The sequence below is a fragment of the Balaenoptera ricei genome, chromosome 14, assembly GCF_028023285.1.
Source record: "Balaenoptera ricei isolate mBalRic1 chromosome 14, mBalRic1.hap2, whole genome shotgun sequence".
NCBI classification, from domain to species: domain Eukaryota; kingdom Metazoa; phylum Chordata; class Mammalia; order Artiodactyla; family Balaenopteridae; genus Balaenoptera; species Balaenoptera ricei.
In genome coordinates, this window is record NC_082652.1 from 35,164,769 (window position 1) to 35,184,930 (window position 20,162).

The 20,162-nt window shown below is 41.0% G+C and overlaps 1 protein-coding gene across 6 annotated transcripts in view; it reads left to right on the top strand.

The window, feature by feature from the left end:
• Nucleotides 1–20,162, top strand: part of DLGAP1 (DLG associated protein 1) — a 328,621-nt gene that overhangs the window by 50,273 nt on the left and 258,186 nt on the right. For all 6 annotated transcript variants that reach the window (XM_059895182.1, XM_059895179.1, XM_059895183.1 and 3 more), the window contains exon 2: nt 16,448–16,662. In XM_059895182.1, coding sequence (XP_059751165.1) covers nt 16,448–16,662 — 215 coding nt within the window. The remainder of the gene's footprint in view (nt 1–16,447; nt 16,663–20,162) is intronic.

Consider the following 20,162-nt stretch of genomic DNA (forward strand, 5'->3'; position numbering starts at 1 on the left):
ATTTACATTCAGGGTGTCAGTTTCTTCATTTGTAAATGATGGCATTTATCAAAGCATGATGTAAATAGATGTTCATCTGAAGAGAAGGAATTGAATTTGACAAACCGAGTGATATACTCAGGTTTCTTCATTGGTAGGCCTCCACACAAACACCCAATTGCAGCTCCCTAGAGGCCACCAACGACTCTCTCCTGGATGCTGGCTATGCATCCAATTCTCCAAAGCCACCGCCGTGATACTGCACCCCGCCACCAGCTCCTGCATGCACAGGGCACTCCCTACCTCTGCATATCACACGGCAGACTTCTTCCCTGCTATTCATAGAGGAAAATCCAGGACTGAAGGTTCCCACACTTACATCCCAACTGATCCAAACATCAGGTATAACTCAGGTGATGTAATAAACGATTTCATGAGCACTTTTATCTCATTTTATTTTATTTTTTAAGCTTATTTGATAACCTGCTTGGAACTGGAAATGCAGGCAGGAATAAGACATAATCTCAGCCAGAGGAATGATGTCATCCTGCCTCTCAAGTTGCTTACAGATGGGTGCGTGAGACGGATTTGTCAACAAGTGGTTTTAAAATATTGTGATAGTGTTACATTAGTAGTATGGGCAGGTTGTCAGAGCAGTTCTTTATTTTTTTAGGTGAGCTCTATATTTGTTCCATGAAGGCAGGTCATTATGGCATTCTTGGTCTTTTAGAATGTAGAAGGGCTTAAACAAAAGATAGGTCTCTGAGAATCCTGTGTGTTTCATGTGGTGTGATGTGTAGATTTTCCTCTTCCTCTTTGTCAACAAGAAACAAAAATCTCACAAATGACTCTCTTGCCCTTAAAAGCTTGTCAATTAAATTCACGAGCCCGGCAGGTGCTCTGCTAGGCGCTGGGTCTGAAGTCCAAACAGCAGAGGTTCCCTCTGCTTGGACAGCCTTTGTGGGGCTCCTGAGCGGCCGGTTAGGGAGCTGGTATTTACATGTAGGTTTTGACCCAAACTTACTCCTAGAGAATGAACAGAGCACATACAGCTCATGACTGAAGAGAGCCTGCCTATCACCCAACGCTGGGGGGTCCTGTCTGCACCTGGAGTCTCGCGCCCACCGCTCCGGAAGCCGCCACCTGTGATGGTTGGTTCTGGGCGTCCCACCTGGTTAGGCTAGAGGACCCAGTTATTTACTTAAACACTAATCTAGGCATCCCTGGGAAGGAATTGTGTCGACTAAAATCTACAATCAGTTGACTAAGGAACGGAGCTGACCCCTGATAATGTGGGTGGGCCTCGTCCAATCAGATGAAAGGCCTAAGAGCAAAGCGCTTCTTCCAGGAGAAGAAGCAGCTCTGCCTGCAGACGGCAGCATCAGCTCTGGCCTGAGTTTCCAGCCTACCAGCCTGCCCACCAGATTTCATACTTGCCATCCCCCAAAACCAAAACCATGTGCCAATTCCTTCAAAGAAATCTCTGTTCATTCTGTTCTGCTCTCAGAACGCTGACTGATCCACTGTCCCTTACTCACAGGCCACTGAAGATTCCCCCAAGTGCATGGAACTTCCCACTCCCAGCCCCTCCCACCCCCAGGCTCAAAGAGCCTTGAACTATTCCACAGTCCACCACGGTTCAGCTCTATTATGAATCAAATAGGCTGTAGGGGGTTGGCTTCCCGTGGGAACTTAATCATCACTTACAACATGATTTCTACACAAAAATACTTTCTGAATTCCAAAAACAAGCTTTTGTTTAATAGACATTTTATATATACATATATATATGTATATAATACTTATATGTAAGTTCATATCATCTTTATCCTTACAGTAAGGCCCTGAGTATGTGTTCCTGTCCTTATTTGATGCTTGAGAACACTGAGGTTAAAAGAGATTAAGGTCACTGGGCCAAAATCACACCTGGTAAGTCGTAGAGTCAGATCTGAACCCGGGTTTACCTGATTCCAAACTCTATACTATATTCATTTCACTATGATCCTTCCCCGTACATGAAAAACTACCTGGGTAAGAATTGCATAGTGGCAAAACATTCCATTTTCTTCTGTGCCACGTTTGTAGGTGTGCTGTGTGGAGAAGGGTTTAGACATTACCTAACATTTATTGAGAGCTTACTATGTGCCAGGTGCTTATTTTAAAGATTCCTTTAATGAAACGTCTAGGTTGAATGATATATCATTTCTATACTTGGACACCTCAAGATTCTAAAACATGTTATTCCAATGATTTTTTTGTCCCAATCCGTCTATTTTGGCCATAGATATTTAATGGGTTTTTCTCTCTTGTTCTTAAATGACAGAGGTTTCACATTGACATCAAGTACCATATAAATTAGAATAAAAAGACAGGGCTGTTCTAAGGTGAATGAAAGCCTTTTAATTTATTTATTAATAACATGCAAATGCCTTTTCATTTTGTTAATGGTTTCCTTCACTGTGCAAAACTTTTAAGTTTGATTAGGTCCCATTTGCTTATTTTTTTGTTTCCTTTGCCTGAGGAAACAGATCCAAAAAAATTATTGCTAAAATGGACTAAGGAGATGAGAGGGAGGGAGGCGAAGGCCTCCTCATCGGCCTCTGTCCCAGCTGCCCCCGTGGGGCTCCTGTCCCTTTGCTTCCCCCAAATAAAAGGCCTTAAGAGAAAAAAAAAAAGAAAAAAAAGAAATGTCAGAGTGTACTGCCTATGCTTTCTTCTAGGAGTTTTGTGATTTCAGGTGTTACATTTAGAGGTTCAAACAACTAGGTATAAAATAAGTTACAAGGGTGTAATGTACAGCTCAGGGAATATAGCCAATATTTTATAATAACTTTATATGGAGTATAATCTATAAAACTACTGAATCACTATGTTGTACACCTGAAACTAATATACTATTGTAAGTCAAGTATATGTCAATTTTTAGAAAAACAACATTCAAATACATTCAAGTATCAGGCTGCCTGCTCTTGCTTTTGCACATGTGGTACCAACCCAGCTGATGGACTGACTCCTTCTGGGAGGACATCTCCAACCCTGGCCAGTGCGTTCCCTGACTCTCGGCTACACAGGGGCCCATTCAGAAAGACACTCCTGTCTGTCCTTATTCTGAAGATAGAGAGCCATTTAGAAATATTCTTCTACAAAAACACAATCAGTAAACATAAAGGTAACTAAGAGCCGGAGTACTCAATTCAAGGATTATTACTTTAGGGTCTCATAGCTATTCATCCAACAAGCAAGCACGTCTTAAGCATCTACTTTATCGAAGGTGCTTTGGGAGAAACGAAGATGAATCACATTGTCTCTCTGATGAATAATGAGCGTGGCAGCGCTCGGTACTGGATGCTCCAAAAAACAATGTTTTTCAAACCAATGGCCGCAACCAATTAGTGGTTAGTGAAATCAATCTAGTGGGTCACAAACAACATTATTTTTAATTAAGTAGAATACAATAGAAGAAAATAGAAGAGAGAGTACGTGGCGTGCAGAGAGGTTAAGTAGTTCTTTCTTTCAGTGGTGTATGTGCATGTACCCGTTTCCAAAGTAAGATGTATTTCTTACTGTGAAACATAGTTAAAAGACTGTTCAAAAGCTCCTGCTTTAGAGAGAGAGAGAAAGAAGAAAACAAAAGCCTTGGACTCAAGAAGCTTGCAGCTTGCTGGGAAGATAAAGCTGATTAACGAACACAGAACCCTTCGGATAATGCAGCTCAGGACTCGGGGCTAAAATGAACCTTGCTGATTTCGTGCCCCAGTGGGATTAAGACCAGGGAAAAATCACCATGACAGTTCATTACTGCTTCCTCCTCAACAAACCCTCCACACTCAGCCTTGAGGACCACACCTCGGTGACCCTTCTCAGACAGCCTTGCTTGTTCCTGCCCAGTTCCCCAGCTCCTGTGGTTGGATCGGTGCCCAATGGGCACGTCTCTTGGGCCACTTCTCTCTTTTACATTTCTTAGATCACCTCATTGTTCTCAGAGTTTTAAATACCATGGGACTGCCCACGTTTGTTTTTCCAGCCACATTACCTGAACTCCCAGGCTTGGATACCCACATCCCCATTCAGTCTCTCTACTGAGATGTCTCGTGGGCATCTCAAATTGAATACGTCCCTAACTGAACTCCTAAGCTTTTTCCCCCATCTCTGCACCTCCCTTGGGCCTCCTCATCTCAGCTAATGGGAATTCACTCCATCCCACTAATGAGGCCAAAAGCCTTGGAGTCTTTCATGACTCCTCTCTTACCTGCAATACCCATGTCCCGATCATCGTTAAGAAACCCGCTGTCCCTATCTTCTCCCCATCTCCTCCTCCACCATCAGCATCGCTCACCTCCACTCTAGTCCGGATCACTGCATAAGCCCCCCACACTGTCCCTCTGATCCTACCCTTACCCCCTTCTAGCCATTCTCAACCAGCACCGGAAGTGATCCTTTTAAGCCAGAAAGTGTCACATCTCTCATCAAAACCTCCGATCTATGCCCATCTCACCCTGAGTCAAAGCCACGGTCATCACCATGGCCTGCAAAGCCCACATGATCTGCACCCCACACCTGACTGCCATCACGCCCACCGTCACACACAGCTGCACTCACCTACAGTCTCCTCTGCCTCCCACGTGGCCTCCCCTCAGGACCTTCTCACCCTTCTTTCAGCCTCGAGCGCTCACCCTACAGATCTCAGGGCTAATCCCTCACCCCCCACCATGCCGATCTTTACCCGGAGGTCTCTTTCTCAATGGGACCTTCCAGGTCTGTGCACACCCTTCAACACTGCACATCCCGCCAGGCTCCCTCCTCCACACGTACTCTCTGGTCACCCTCCCCGGCTTTCTTTTTCTCCATAGCACATTCGCCATGTAACGTATATTTTATTTATCTTATGAGTGTCCTTTTCCTCCTTCCCCACGAAGGCAAATTTTTTTTCTGTTTATACATTGCCGTGTCCCCTGTGGCTAAAGCCGCATCTATTTCACAATAATATACATTGAATAACAAATATGTATTGGATAAGTGAATGAGTACTTTTACAGTATTTTGAAAACATCACAAAATAAATGGTATTGTACTTTTACCTCCAGCCTAACCACTAAGCAAAGGAAAAGAATACCGTCATAAAGTTTGGTCTAAGAAAACTTACCTCAAATCCTACAATGAATACTCCAGGTGGGACATTCCCTCTCACTGGAGCTTGAGCTAGTTTGGAAATCCTGGTTCAGGTAGCTGTTGGGTGTATCACTCATCTGTGCCCAGGCTTTAGTGACAACCCCTGTTAGTTCTAGATATCATGCTGCCTAGAGGAAGTGGGTTGAAATATAGGCTTAAAGTACAAATCCTCAAGAGACAGTTTCCCCATACAAGGATTATTAACGTGGAATTTTGTGTTAAACATGTGCAAAGGACACTCAAAATATTATTCAGTTCTTTCTAGATTCACGTAATTTGAAAGATGATGGTATGGTTGTATTAGAGTGTGGTATTCAGGAAGGAAAGATTCTATTTTGGTCCATTTGAATGCAATACACTTTCAGGTGTTGTAAATGTAACTTGGAATAAAAAGTCCAAACATCACCAAGATGCAGTAGTAATCATATGATAGCGATGAAAAGCAGGAAATTTTTACTTGGGTCTCTTCTTAAATCTGTTGAGTTTTTTTTAATAGATGCCAAATACCTAAGTGAATGATTCACAAGTATAATAATTTATAGCATCATTTGAGAAACTTAATATCCCCAAATTAATGATAAACTAAAGGAAAATATTTGCTGAAATTCATTACAAAATTCATAATTTGGAAATTAACTATTAATACTGGAGATGATGGCCTTGATATTTTTTAGACTCTAAACGAGCTTTAACAGTTGTTCCTAATAAGATTATCAGACTTTACGTTCTAAGGAGAAAGATCCATGCTCATAAGCATTTGACAAGGACTGGGGTCTCCATACATCTTAGCTGGGAGATTCATAAAATTTTAGCCAACACTGAAGTTTACTTTTGATGAATGGTATCTCTACACCTGGGCTTCTATTGACCCCAGGAGGAAGCTCACTAACCTTCTATCCACATCGCTGCTTCTGAACACCAGACACAGGAGTCTAGTTTGCCTCAGGGGATTCAAGTCATGGAATTATAGTACAGAAACCTACATGACTAGTGACTGCAAAAATAATGGAAAAATATGATGGCTCAGCTAGCCATGGCAAGCCAACAGACATGCCTCCAATATGTCAGAAAGACATGTTAGAAATGAACAGTTGCATTAAAAACTAAGGACTCTAAATTAGCTTATCTTCTGTATAGTCAGTGGAAATACATATATTTACCATAGACCTAAACCTCTGGTGTTTTTATATTGCTATCTATTAGAATATCTATTCTTGCTCATATTTCACTAAACCTTGTAGCCAGCTATAACTGCTGGGTGACGGGTGTTCTGTGGGCATTACTTTTTAAAGTCTTTTGGTTCTTCCAAGCAGCTAACCCTCACTACTTGTTACAGGTTTCAAAATGTTATAGTGTTGTATCTCCCAGCAACTTAATGCTTGAGTTTTATGTTTAATGGAAAATTACTAAGTTTTGAAGCTTACAGACAGAATGATATGATGATATGATGAAAAGAGCATAGAAATCTGACTGAGACAAATGTGGCTTTCAATTCTGACTACGGTTTACTAGCTATACATTTTCGAGGATGTAATTTAAAGCATAAGTTTCAATTCTCTCATCTTTTCAGTGGAATGACTAACAACGCTGGGGTTGTGTATTACATGAGATAATGTTTGTGCAGCAGGGAATATAAAATGGCTGCCAGCAGGTCCTAAAGCTAATTGCTTCCCTATAGATATACTGAAGGAGAGGAACGATCTTTGTCCCAGCTTCCAAGCAAAGGTCCAGAGATGCTTGCTGATAGAACAGCCTGAGATCACATGCTCGGCCATGAGACAAACCATAGAGCTGGGGAACGTGATAAGCCAAGTCCTCTGCTACTCCTGAAACATACGGAGACCTCAAGTTGGGGGGAGCAAGGTTTCCCCAAAGCAAAATCGTGGGGATGTGACAACAAGAATCAGAAATAGAGCCGGGTAGCAAAAGGCACAGATGTTCACTACAATCAAAATACAGGGTAGACAATGAATAAAATGCGTTTTCCTCCCCTCTCCTCATATTATACTGGAATATAGTACCGTAGTTACTATTTCTTGTTCTGATATCACAAGGGTATCTTCCCAATAGATCGTGCCCCCTTTGACATGAGCATCACCTGAGCAATATTTTCTGCCAGCCCCCAAAGGCCCACGGATCCTTCCCCTCCTTTGAGGGGTCACAGACCTTGCCCTTCCACATCTCTCCTGCAGTGCCATTTCCCAATGGCAATGTGCTTTGCACAGATACGTTCAACTCCAAAGGAGCAGTTTTAGCACCAAGAAGGGGATTCATAAGAACAAACTACAAAGCCAGTAGGTAATTCGGAGGTACTGAAATTTAATACTCAGCTTAGCTTGATTCGCTTTAAAGCTATTTTTACTCTTTCCCTTCATCCATCCCCCCAGATTTGCCTGATCCACTTAAAACTTGTAAACCCCTTTGAGACCAGACTGTGTGTTTTGTGAAATGTCTTTGGTGTATCGCCCTGGCACCTGCTACGGTGCAAGGTACCCTGTAGATACCTGTAAATGTACGTGGGTGAGAATAATTCCATAGGGTAGCAGTGAGTGAATCACCATCAAATAGCATTGTTTACAAAGTTCTATTCAAGGGTATTTTAAACTGTTATTTGGAGAAAGATGTGGCAAAGGGTTATTAGCCCTATTTAAAAAGAGGTAGGTATTTACTTTTGTCCTTGATAGGTAATTTTTAAGCAATCTGAAGCAAATTAACTTTTACACCAGCTTCAGGATTCAAGGGGAGTTAGAAAGGGTGGTTGCCAGGGAAATCGGTCCTTGGGATCTACACATCGTGTAATTGTAATTTTCCTATTCTTGCTCTTTTTTTTTTTTTTTTTTCTGCTTTTGCTCTGAAAAGAGCAAGCTAAAAAGGCTACAGGGACATTTATGCCAAGTCGCATTTGTCAAGTTGAAAGCTGTGTGGAGCAGAAAAGCAGTTCTCCCAGCTGCAAAGAAGATGCAAAGGAGGCGAGTGAGTAGGGAATCTGAGAGCTCACTAAAAGTGCTTAGAAGGCCGATGCATTAGAGCCATTTCTGTACAGAGTGCCAGGCAGGACCTTGACATCCAGGGCAAAGCCTTCTTACAAATGCTGAAAACCCACCGGAGTGCTTGGAGGCCCTCACAGCACCCTTGAAAGTGTGGCAGTCATGCAGGTCTTCTGATTCCTCACAAACTGTCCATGTACGTTTAAGCAAAAATTGAGAACAACAGTTGTTAAGGGCACCACGCGATGGTGAGACAGCAAGCGCTGCTTTATCTCACAATTATTTTCCATATTTATTATTTTAAACCCCCTTTATCCGTGCTAGCCAATTAGGGACAAGCTACTGGGTGTGCTTATTTCAATAGTGACATTTTATTTTTAAAAAGTACAGAGCATGGGAGCACGCACTCCATTTTTTTTTAAAGTTAATTTGTTCACACCCTCAATCAACATATCAGAGGCAGCGTGATATCCTCAAAGGCTTTGGTATCAGATAAATGCAGACTCCTACTCGTTATGATGAGCTTGGGCAAGTCAGTCCAGCTTTTTGAGTTCAGTTTTGCCGCAGTAAAATGGAAACAGGAGCGTCTATTTCATAGGACTGCTAGAGGGATTAAAATAAAGTCACATTGGTATCACTTCCAGCCCTTGAGATTACTCTATAAATGTCAGCTTATTCTGTAATTATCTCAGATCCCCAGCTTTCCTTTCCTAAGTACAGGTTTGCCTCCTCCTATTTACCCTTCCTTACCAAGCTCGGGAAAGGCCAAATAGGTTGACCCCCTTCAGCTATAGCCAAGTGTCCTCACTTACCTGGTTGCTTCAATTGAAATGCTCAATTGTTGAAGAAATCAACAGCTGCTAATGGGTAGCCTTGCAAATACAAGCCTAGCATTGACACCCACGATTTTAATCACAGCTCTCCCTTGCTATATTGTCTTTATTTCTACCTAATGAACCAAATGCCTAAGTTATTTCTCCCAGCTTCTTTGGCTCCTGATGAAATAGAAACTGGCTCTAAACCTCACCTCTGCCTTAGGTTTATGCGTTTTCTTCCCAAATCTCTGCAGCCCAGAACTGCTCACAGAATTACCCCGGCCTCCCCTGGTATATTCCAGGACACATGCTCCATTTCGGCTGTCCCGGCTTTCTAAGTGTCTGCATTCCTTTTGTGGCTCTCAGATTTCCCCAAATCTCACGCATTTTCATTACTCCAAACCTCACCATCCAACTTCCCATCCTGAGATAATCTGCTCTCAAGAAGTCACTCACACATGGCTTCATCTCCCAGCCCTCGGCTCCCAGACCATCCCTGGCACAGAATGTCTGATTCTATCTATATTGAGTTATACTCTATGACAGCAGCTCCGCCAAACCCCGTGTGCATTGGAAGGGCCTTTTCAAAGTAAGCCTTCCCATGTCTGCAATAGTATGTCTTATTTTAATTTCAAGGCATGTAATTCTTTGTTTATGAATTTTTTTTTTTCCTCCAGACAGACTTTAAAACTCTCAGAAGTTGTTTTCTTATCTGAACTCTGTGTTCTTTAGATTATCATAAAATGACAATTGTTACTCCTAAAACAACCAAGATCTAAATACGAAGAAAAAAAATCCCCGGACTGTGTATGGCAAACCCCTCCCAGCTTGGGCACGGTGTCACTCTGACCTAGCTACTAACCTCTCTGGACTTCAGTTTCTTTATTTGATAAACTGAGATGATAATATTTACTCTTCCTATCCTTCAAGGCGGTTGTAAGGATCATGAGACAATTGTGTAAACTTATGTTTTTGGCCAAAGCGTGACATAGATGAATGCTAACTGTTATTAATCTGGTCACTAAGGAATACAAACATTAAGTTCTATAATTGCTATCCCAGAATACATCCATTCGTGTTCTGATTTTTGCACATATTCTTTAAAAAGCTGTTTGATAGATTCCCGAGCTCCATATTTTTCACATTTTAGCATCTTTGATACTGGAATGTATCATTTAATCTATGGAGTGTCAGAGCTTAATTGGTGGTGTTTCTTTCTTAGTGGTACAAAAATGTATTGAGGAGTTTGCGTTGGTATCTTGGATTCTGTAAAATGCAGCATTTGGAGCTTAGGGGAAAGCTGAGGAAGTGTAAAAGTAGGGGTACCTTGTCTATTCAGAATAGAATAGAAATTCTATTAACCAAGCGGAGAATAGGATAACCTCCCCCCGACCAAAAAAAAAAAAAAAAGCAATTAGCAAAGAGTTTGAGACATTCAGACAGAAGGAATTACCTTGAATGATGCCACTTGAAGGTTCCCTATGGGAAACCTTTTATATATATATATAAAATATATATAATATACATTATATTATACATTATAAATTACATATATTATAAATAGAAAATATATAATAATATATTTTATTTATATTTATAATTTTCATATATATGAGATTTTTCTATTTTTTTTCTATAGGGTTACATATATATATTCCCTTTGCTTTTATATCTTTATACTAGAATATCTACTTTAATGACTAGAAGGATGTTAGTTAAAACACCACTGCTTTTTAATCCCAAGATATTTATAGCTCGCCATACTTTAAAAGTAGCCACGAGGAGACAGATCTGTAACATTTATTCTCAGATTTTTAATGGTGCTTTGAAGTTCACAAGCTATATTCACACACATTATCTCTATTCATTATACATCTATTATCATCCCCATTTTACAGATGGAAAAATTGAATCAAAGAGGTGACGTGACTCATTCCAGGTCACACACAGTGAGTGAAAGCAAAATTGGTGTTGGAATTAATTAGTTCTTCTTTTCCAGCCTCTCCTCACCACAGTGACTAAGCGCTGCACAGAGCAGACACTTTGCGCAGCCCAGCACCTCCCTGACCCCTGGCTGTTGGCCTTAACCATCTTCATACATGTGGAATGCATAGGTCTTGGGTCAAGGTTTCTAAAGAAAAATAGCTTCTCCAAATACAAAAATATCTCCCATGGAGTTTTCTTTTTCCTTAAGATTTCTGCTTTATGAACAAAAAGGAGTCATGTGAGATTCGATCACTGGGAAGCCAGGCCAGCTTCAGGTGGCCCAAGGAAGCAGGCTCCCCCCTCGGTCCTACAGAATAGAGATGAGTCCCCAGGACAGAGAATGTAGAGTATTTCCTGATGGGTCAGTCTCACTTAAAATTGATGGGCGTAGGCAGTATATTAGAAATTTAAGTTTTTGCTTAATATATTTCAATTATTTCTGCCCCTCCATTATCAAAGAAATTGAAAGCAAGGCATGAGAGTCTTCTTGGAAAGCCAACGTCATCCACCATGAGGGAGCACCTGTGTGCCGAGTGCAGAACTCCCATAAAACAGACCTTTATTGAGCACTTCCTGTGTGCTCGTGGTCATTACCTCATTTAATCCATGTATAACTTTATGGGGGTAGGAAACAGACAAGGAAACTGAGGCACAGAGAATTTAATTAATGAGCCCATGGATGTCCCTATTTAGTGGTCCAGCGGAAACCCAAACCTGGAAAAGCTGGTTGCAGAGCCCAAGCTCCTAACCCTTCAGCAGTACGGCTTCCCCCAGTTTCAGCAAGCTTACTGAGCCACTGGAGAGATGACACAAAGACACAGAAAACAAGTCATGTATATAAATGCCATTGTAGGATTATGCAACTTAAGTACTTAGAAGGAATCTGTGGATCAGGTTAGGGGCCATACCGTCTCCATCACAACCATACAACTCTGCCCTTCTCATTTAAAACCAGCCACAGTCAATACGTAATGAGTGAGCATGACTGTGTACCAATAAAACTTTATTTACAAATGCAGATGGCAAGCTGGATTTCACCTGTGGGCTACAGTTGGCTGACCCCTTATGTAGATGGTACATGCTATAGATTTCACAAAGGAGTTGAATTTAGGCTGGAGCAGTTGGAGGGAGCTTTGGGATTGCTGAGTTCAGCTTGAAGGAAGATTTGAGATGGGTTTACAAGAGCCTGTGTGACCTGGTCCCACCTCCCCAGCCTCTCCTGGCATTTCTCTCTTGGTCAGGACTCTCCCGCCACAATGGCATCTTCTTCCTAGGCTTCAGTTACACACAAAGCTTATCCCTACTCTAGAGACTTCGCACTGGCTGATCCTTCTGCCTGGAAGCGCCTCCCCAGCTCTCCTCCAGGTTGGCTCCTTTGGTCGGAACTGATCTCCTCTTAGATGTTACCTCTTCCCAGTGGCTTCGCTGAGGAACAAGTTAAAGGAGTTCTCCTCCAACCCCTTTGTCACATCACCCCATCTTATTTTCCTAATGGCATTTATGGTTTCTGAAATCGTCTTGTTCATTTATGGGTATACTTGTCTATCATCCATCTCTTCCTGCTCTCCTTCTGCAATGTAAGCTCCACAACTTGGGATCAACATTTGTATGGTTCACTGCCTGCACATTCCCGGCACCCAGACCATGGCTGGAAAATGAACAAGCAAAAAATACTTGCAGAGACACCGCTTTGGGAAAGCAGGTGTTTTCCTTACTTGCTGCAAGTAATAAATCCTGCCTTCTCTGGAAAAAAAAAGAAAAAAGAAAAAGAACCTTGCAAAAGTGAAGGAAGAAGGGAGGCAGACAAGGAGAGAGGCAAAGAGGGAGACCGAAAATGTAAGCATGCCACCATTAGGTGGTATTAATTTTCTCTTGTTGCATTAGGATGGCCTATCATTCAGTGCCCATGACACTATTTCAACTAAGAAAGCATCTTCATCCTGTAATTAGAGGATGATAGCACCTGGTTACGGTCATTCCTTGTCAGAGACAGGTCTTTTTACTCCTGAACCATGACATATGGTTTAAATTATAGCCTGGCTATCCCCAAAATAGAAAAATGCACACTAATCCTCATTTTGTTCTCTCAAAAATAAAGTTCTCCACTGGAGTTTCATGCTTAAACATACGCATTAAAAAACAAATAATCCTCTTTTTCTCTAACCCATACTGTTGTTAAACCCTAAGCTTTATTAGACTGATTTTATTGCTATTTCTTTAACGAAGCTCGTGCAGGCAAGCAGGACATCTGGCTTGCCTGTCATCAACAAGCGCCCAGGCTGCTCCTTTATCTGCTCCAGCTTCCCTTTGTTACAAAGACTTCCATTCCCCTAACCACTAGGACCAGTAATAGGAAGGTTTTCGCAGACAGCTGCAAGGTTAGTTTTTTCTTTGGATTTGCCTAAATCTTTTCTCTCTGTGCAACTGACACAGAAAGACACAGCAACCTTGACTAGATCACAATAGTAGCTGCAGCACATGACTCTCCTTTCTTTTCAATGGAAAGGGAGTAACGTTTCATGCCCTGGCCCCTAAACAAACTGGTATGCTTTCCTTGAAAACAATGTAACCAACCACTGCCTCCTCTTTTGCTTTCAAATTTAAGAGACATAATAAAAACTGTGGCTCAAATTATAGCGATTTTGCTGGCCCATATTGTTCAGCAACAGTATTTTTCTTCTCCAAAGTCTTGAGGTTCTGTTTCTTTACGTTTTTCCTGGAGCTAATTTCTGTATTATTTTACATGTAATTTATTGTAGGCTACTTTTCAGTGTATGAATAATGTATTGATTTTTAAAATCCATTCCAAAGCAAATCACTTCCATAAACTTCTTAGCTGCTATCATTTGAAAAATATGTTTAATTGAAACATATACGCATTAAATACTTCCCAGCTGGTTCCCTTAGCAACAGTTGCAGCCTGTTTCTAGTATAAGACCAAGTTTCTACCATAAACTAAATTTGGGGAAAAAAAACCACCTAAACAAAAATTTGCCATGTTTTGTTTCATAAGCAATATGAGCTAATAAGTTGTCATTGGTCTCTGACATAGTTCAGAGAGCAACACTTATGAGCTGTGCATTAGTACTGAGAAATGGCAAGCGTTGGCTGCCTCCTCTGTGACTCTCAGCTGTACCAACTTAATTTATAAGATGTAATTACTGAGCCAATAATGAGGTTCTGAGTATGATCATATCTTTGCAGTGACTCACCTGCCAATGGAAGGAAAACAAGACTGTTCTCAGCATTTATAATTTCCCTAAGAAGTCTCCCTGTTGCTATGGTGATGTGGATGGGTTTTTAGCTAAAAAAGCAAAAACTCTACATTGCTACTACCATAATTAATAAATGGCAAATGGATCAGACGTGATGGATGACGAAGGTGTCATGGGACTATAGTTGTTCAGTTCTATAGGTGCCACAAGATCATACAGAGACAGACAGCATCAAATATGGTCACGGCAAGACCCCAAGAGCTGCTGGGCTGGAACTCTGCCCCTTTGTAGCTGGGATGTTGGGCGAGTTACATAACCTCAGTTTCCTCATTTGTAAAATGGGGATAATAATAGTGCCCTTAGCTGTGTGGATCAAATGAGTTAACATTTATAAAGCATTTAGAACAGTGCCTGCACATAGGAAGCATGATTTAAGAGTTTGTTAAATAAAATAAGCTGCATAGTGAAGCTTAACCAAACTTTATTGGTAGTTTTCAGCATTAGAACCTACAAACCACTGTTTTCAGGTACAGGAATAGTAGCATCTCTTCAGTCTGATGTTTCTAGATATACGTTTTCAAATTATATAGATAAATGTATAAATTAAGGAGGAAAGAATAGTGCTTTTAGTGGAATGTCTGTTCTCAGTTCCTAGAACCGATAATGTTTAAAAATCTATGTCTACTCTGTGTGTGTATCATTGTGGACAGTTAACACTTTAGATTTAAAATTTGTATGTTATTAATCATAAATTTTAGATTAAGTACACACTTATCTTTGAGTTAAGCCAAAAATGCTTTGGACCCTAGTGCCGCCATTTATTAGTTGTGTGTTCTTTGGCAAATTTCTTAAGCTCTCTGAGCTTCTGCTTCTCATCCGAGAAATACAGAAAAATACACAGAGTTGTTGTATCGATGAAGCAAGATCCTATAAGCAAATTTCTTAGCATAGTTAAATGTTAATAATGAAACATGGCATTATTTAATGGATAATCAGTGAATAGTTAGCATGAAAATATTCAATACCTTTTTACCTTCTCAGTGCAAACCTGGCCAGTTCTAGGGAGTGCTTCCTGGATCCTCCTTCCCCATCACCATTACTGATAACTCCTGTTCCTAGTGTCTCCTTAGTGCGTAGTCTATCTACGGCACCACGTCTGAAACTTGCTAACATGTTGACTTGGAACTGTTCCCAAATTTTTGTATGCTCTGTCTTCTCATCTCTGTTATCAGCTTGTTGAGGGCAAGAACCAGCCTCCCCATTTTCTGGTCTCTTTTAATTAAGCCCTGTGCAGTGTTCTGTGCACAGTACGTAGGATGTTCGTTCCTTCTTAATGGATACAAAGAGTGGCCATTCTTATGCATTTCTTTTACCAAATGGAGGAGATATGAGACCCTAGGTTGGGTCCGTGTTGAACTGGGGAATCTAAGAACTGAAAATAAGGTCAGAAAGAAGCCCTCTGTAGCATAGGGTGGTGCCCTGCTGAACTCAAAGGAAATGATTGTAGAAAGAAAAACGAACAGCGTGCTGAGAACATTGTCTTGAGGGGTCCCCACAATTAGGGACTTGGAGCAGGATCCAGCAAAGCTAGAGGGAAAGAACAATTCAGATAAGTAGTGGATAAATCAGGTAAGTAGAGTAACAAAAAAGCCAAAAGGGGGGAGACTCTTAAGAGGTGTTTTGAGTGTGTGTGTGTGTGTGTGTGTGTGTGTGTGAAGAGGCCAAGAAAAATTTAAATTAAGAAAGTGCCACTAGCTTTCATGAGGAGATCATTGGAAACCTTCAAAGAGTGTTCGAGCACTCTATGGAGGCTGAATCCAAATTAAGAGGATTCAGAAAGAATCGGTGCTTGGGAAGTGAATGCAGCTGGTGTAGACCACTGGTTTAAGAGGAAGCACTATGGATACAAGATGCTAGAGATGGAAGATGCAGGGAAGGTAAAAGAGAAATATTCCTGAATTTTAAATAACAACTGAAAACAAATCATTGAAAACCTCAAATAAAACCGCTTTCCAACGGCATCCGTATGCCTGACAATTATTTTCAGTGTGAGAAAATGGAGAAGTGAATCAAATGGTTATAATTTTTCCTAGTACACAGGTTCTTTCAAAGCTTGAGACATAGATTTGCATGTATTCAAAATATTTTCAGACCAATTATGGTAAAACACTATTATTGAAAAGTTAATGTCTAAAGTTTTACATAATTACCTGTATTATCCATATTCACAGTCAGGAAAGAAAAGAAGAAGATAGACTTTTATAAAGCAGGAACTATCTGTTTTGTATCTGCATAGGTCCCACAGGATGAATGGACAGGGTACACCCCTCGAGGTAAAGATGATGAAATTCCCTGCCGTAGAATGCGGAGCGGCAGCTACATCAAGGCCATGGGAGATGAAGACAGCGGGGACTCGGACACCAGCCCCAAGCCTTCTCCCAAAGTTGCTGCGCGAAGGGAAAGCTATCTCAAGGCTACTCAGCCATCCCTTACAGAACTCACCACACTCAAGTAAGTGTTTCCAACGCTCTACTTCCGGTAGCCCCGCCCCCTGTATAATCACCTACAATCCGATCTTGCAACTTCTAGCGTAAATGGGGCAGAAGACATCCCACAGATGGAGCACTGTGATGTATTGAATGTTCTATTGATCTTGACCTTGGGTCTGACTCATACATCCCAGTGCCTTCAAAGACATAGGCATATAGGTTCGCCCTGCATAGAGCATAAGCTGAACCCCCAACCTTCCAAAAGAGTTTGCAACAATCCAGAATGGCCTCTAAAAAGAAGTAAGATTTCTGACCAATGAGGATATCTGTGTATCCCCACTCTTGGACGTTGTTTAGCCACTAAATCTATGGGGCAACACTTCCTTAAAAAACTCTTGAATTTTTCAGATGATTGAGTAATAAAATAGAGTAGATTATCTTGGAGAAGGTTATAGAATGTGGCTATGCTTAAAATTTGGGTAATATGTGAAAATTCTTGACAGATGTTTTTAAACTTGGACACTCGATACATATTATAATTTGTAAGACCTTAAAAAAATTTTTTTTGTTTTGAAAAGTATGATTCTAAGTAGTCCTTACTTCAGTTTGTGCTATTTGTAAACAGAGAACAGCATTACAAAAGAAACTACTGAAACTGATTATTGTAAGGGCTGACTTAATTGTTAATATTATTTCTGGAGAGCAAATCAGAGCCTTGGAACAGATCATCATGTGGATCATCATCTGGACTAAAAAAAGTATTATGGGTAATTAGTATTTTTAAGTGCCTTTGATTCCATATTTTGAGGAAATACATATTACTATTCATGCATTTATATTGCATTACAAAATAAAATATTAAAAGGCAAAGTAAATAAAACAGAAAAAAGACCAAATCCATCAGATTGAGGAGAAGAAACTAGATTATTAAACCTAGAATACTAAAAAACTGCTGACTTCTATCATGGAAATGTATTCCATTAGCAAACTATCAATATATTATATCTTAAAGAAGTGACAGAGAGGGTCCCCTCATGAATTTTTTTTCAGAGGATCATGTGGAACCACTGTGGATCATTTCAATGAAAAATGAATACCAATGACATTAGTAAACCAACCCAAGAAAAGCAGCTCTTTCTTTCCTTCGGCTTCTGGTTGCCCTTCCTCTTTGCCTTTATTACTGCAGGTGATAGTTTCCTAGTGTTGCCATGACCAAGTACCATGAACTTGAAACAGTACAGATTTATTATCTCACAGTTCTGGAAGCTGGAAGTCTGAAATCAAGGTACTGTCAGGGCCACGCTCCTTCTGAAGCCTGGAAAGAATAATCCCTCGTTGCCTCTTCCTAGCTTCTGGCTGTGTCCGGCCACCCTTGGCATCCCTTGGCTCGCAACTACGGCACTTTGATCTCTGCCTCTGTCGTCACCTGGGCTTCTCCTTTCTGTGTCTTCGCGTGGTTGTCTTCTTATGACGTCAGTCATATTGGATCATATAGGATCAATAATGACCTCATTTTTAACTTGATTAAATCTGCAAAGACCCTATTTCCAGGCAAGGTCATGTTCACAGGTATTAAATTTAGGACTTTGACATATCAGTGTGGGAAACAAAACTTTGACATATCAGTGTGGGAAACACAATGTAACCCCTTAACCCTGCCACACAAGGTAACAGTTGATCACAGAAATGGAAAATACAATCGGGTCTTCATTGCACTGTGGCACCTCTCACAGAGGCTCAGAAAAGAACTGAGCCAGTCTGCAAAGAACTGGGTTTGTAATAATGGCAGTGGGCCGAGGTGGTAGGAAAATTGGGGGGGCCAAGGAACCTTCTGGGAAGTATCTTCTATGAACTTTAGAATATATCTCCCCTAGAGACAATCAAAGGTAGTCACAGCCGTGGTGTTAACTGACATCTTCTAGAAGATGCAAAAAAAACGGGGATGCTTTGGGCAAGAAATTCACTTTGACCCTCAAGATCTCAGTGTCCTCAAATGCAAACCAAGCAGTGGGATTCTGCAACTTCCAGAGTCCCTTCCACCCCCTTTATATCTCATTCATTTATCTATTGGGATGCATGTCACTTCAGATGCATGATGCTTTGGGTCGTGGGGGATGAGATACAATGACTGCTGCTGCTTGAGTCCTACCAGGGACAAGGAGAAGAGAAAAGAACAGAGCCACAGGGGAGGGTGCGGGGAGTGCTCTAAGGAGGCTGAGGACAGGGGAGGTGCAGAAATCAACTTTCACCGTTGAGTCTTGGACCCATCTCCTTATTAGCTTCAGGGCTGTGGGGAATCTGCTCTGAAGTCACTGGAACTCTTTCATTTTGCTTCCACCTGAAGTTATCTTCCTTTAATGTCCTAGAGCCTGTTTTTACAACCATTCTATATATATATATTTTTTACTGTTCAGAAGTTTGAAGAGCAGAAAAAGGTGAATACACAGATAGTGGCTAAACTGATGGTAGAAAGGTCAGGTACCTGAGTATCAGAGTAGTGACTGCGCCTTTCTTCCTCCAAACCTGTGGAAATTCCAAATGGTACCCAATTTACTAGGGGACACCTACTACACTGAAAAATGTTTTTCTTTTCTAAGGATGGAGTTTCACCAAACCATCTCTGTCACCCTCCATTCTTCAGTAGGCAAGACAACAGCTCACTGTCATTCACACACGCCTTTCTTCCCTGTGCTACCATCACCTCCCCCAGACTTATTTGTCATAGTCTGTTTGTCTCCATTCATTTCTCCCTCATCTGCTCCAGGAGCTCCCTTTCCCCGTACGGTCCACATATTAAGCTTCCATCATACTCAACGACATAGGTGTCTTAGTGATGTCTAGTTTAATGAGATTTCAAGAGGTACACAAGGGAAAGAAGGGGAACACACTAGGAAAGCAAAAATTCGGACATGACATAACTCATAATCCATTCTTTTCTTTCTTGACGATGTTTTGACTGGAGCTCATTATTTTTCTAGTTCGAAGTATTCCATCCCTCATAAGAAAAAAAGATCCCCATATCCTGGAATTCTAGTTCCCCAAAAAAGAAAACTATATTTTTGTTCCTACTTCTTTGACATTTAAGTCCATTTTTTTTCCTCCTTCCTCCTCAGCAATTCACAGCTTTAGGGATGAATCATAGCCATGAACCAAGATAACTAAAATTAGCCAAGTGAGATGGGGCAAACATTTTGTTTGAGGTTTTCAACTCCCATCTTCTCTCAGGAATGTTGGAGAAGAGGCACTCCTACACTTTCTTACATTGTTTTTCTTCTTTCTTTTCTGTTTTCCAAAGGCATCTTGAGAGCTTATTTCTGAGGCTGGTTTTCATCAGCTACTTAATGTCAATGATTGTGTCTTCAGGTAGATAAGGCCTAAGGTCAGTTGAACATTCTAGAGTCAGAAGGAGTCTTGAGACAATGAACTCCATCTTTGGGCTGCAAAACTTCTGTAGCTACTCTCTGGGGACCATTATCTCTCCCACTCCCTTCTCTTCTCCCACAGATAGTAACAAATCCCTTC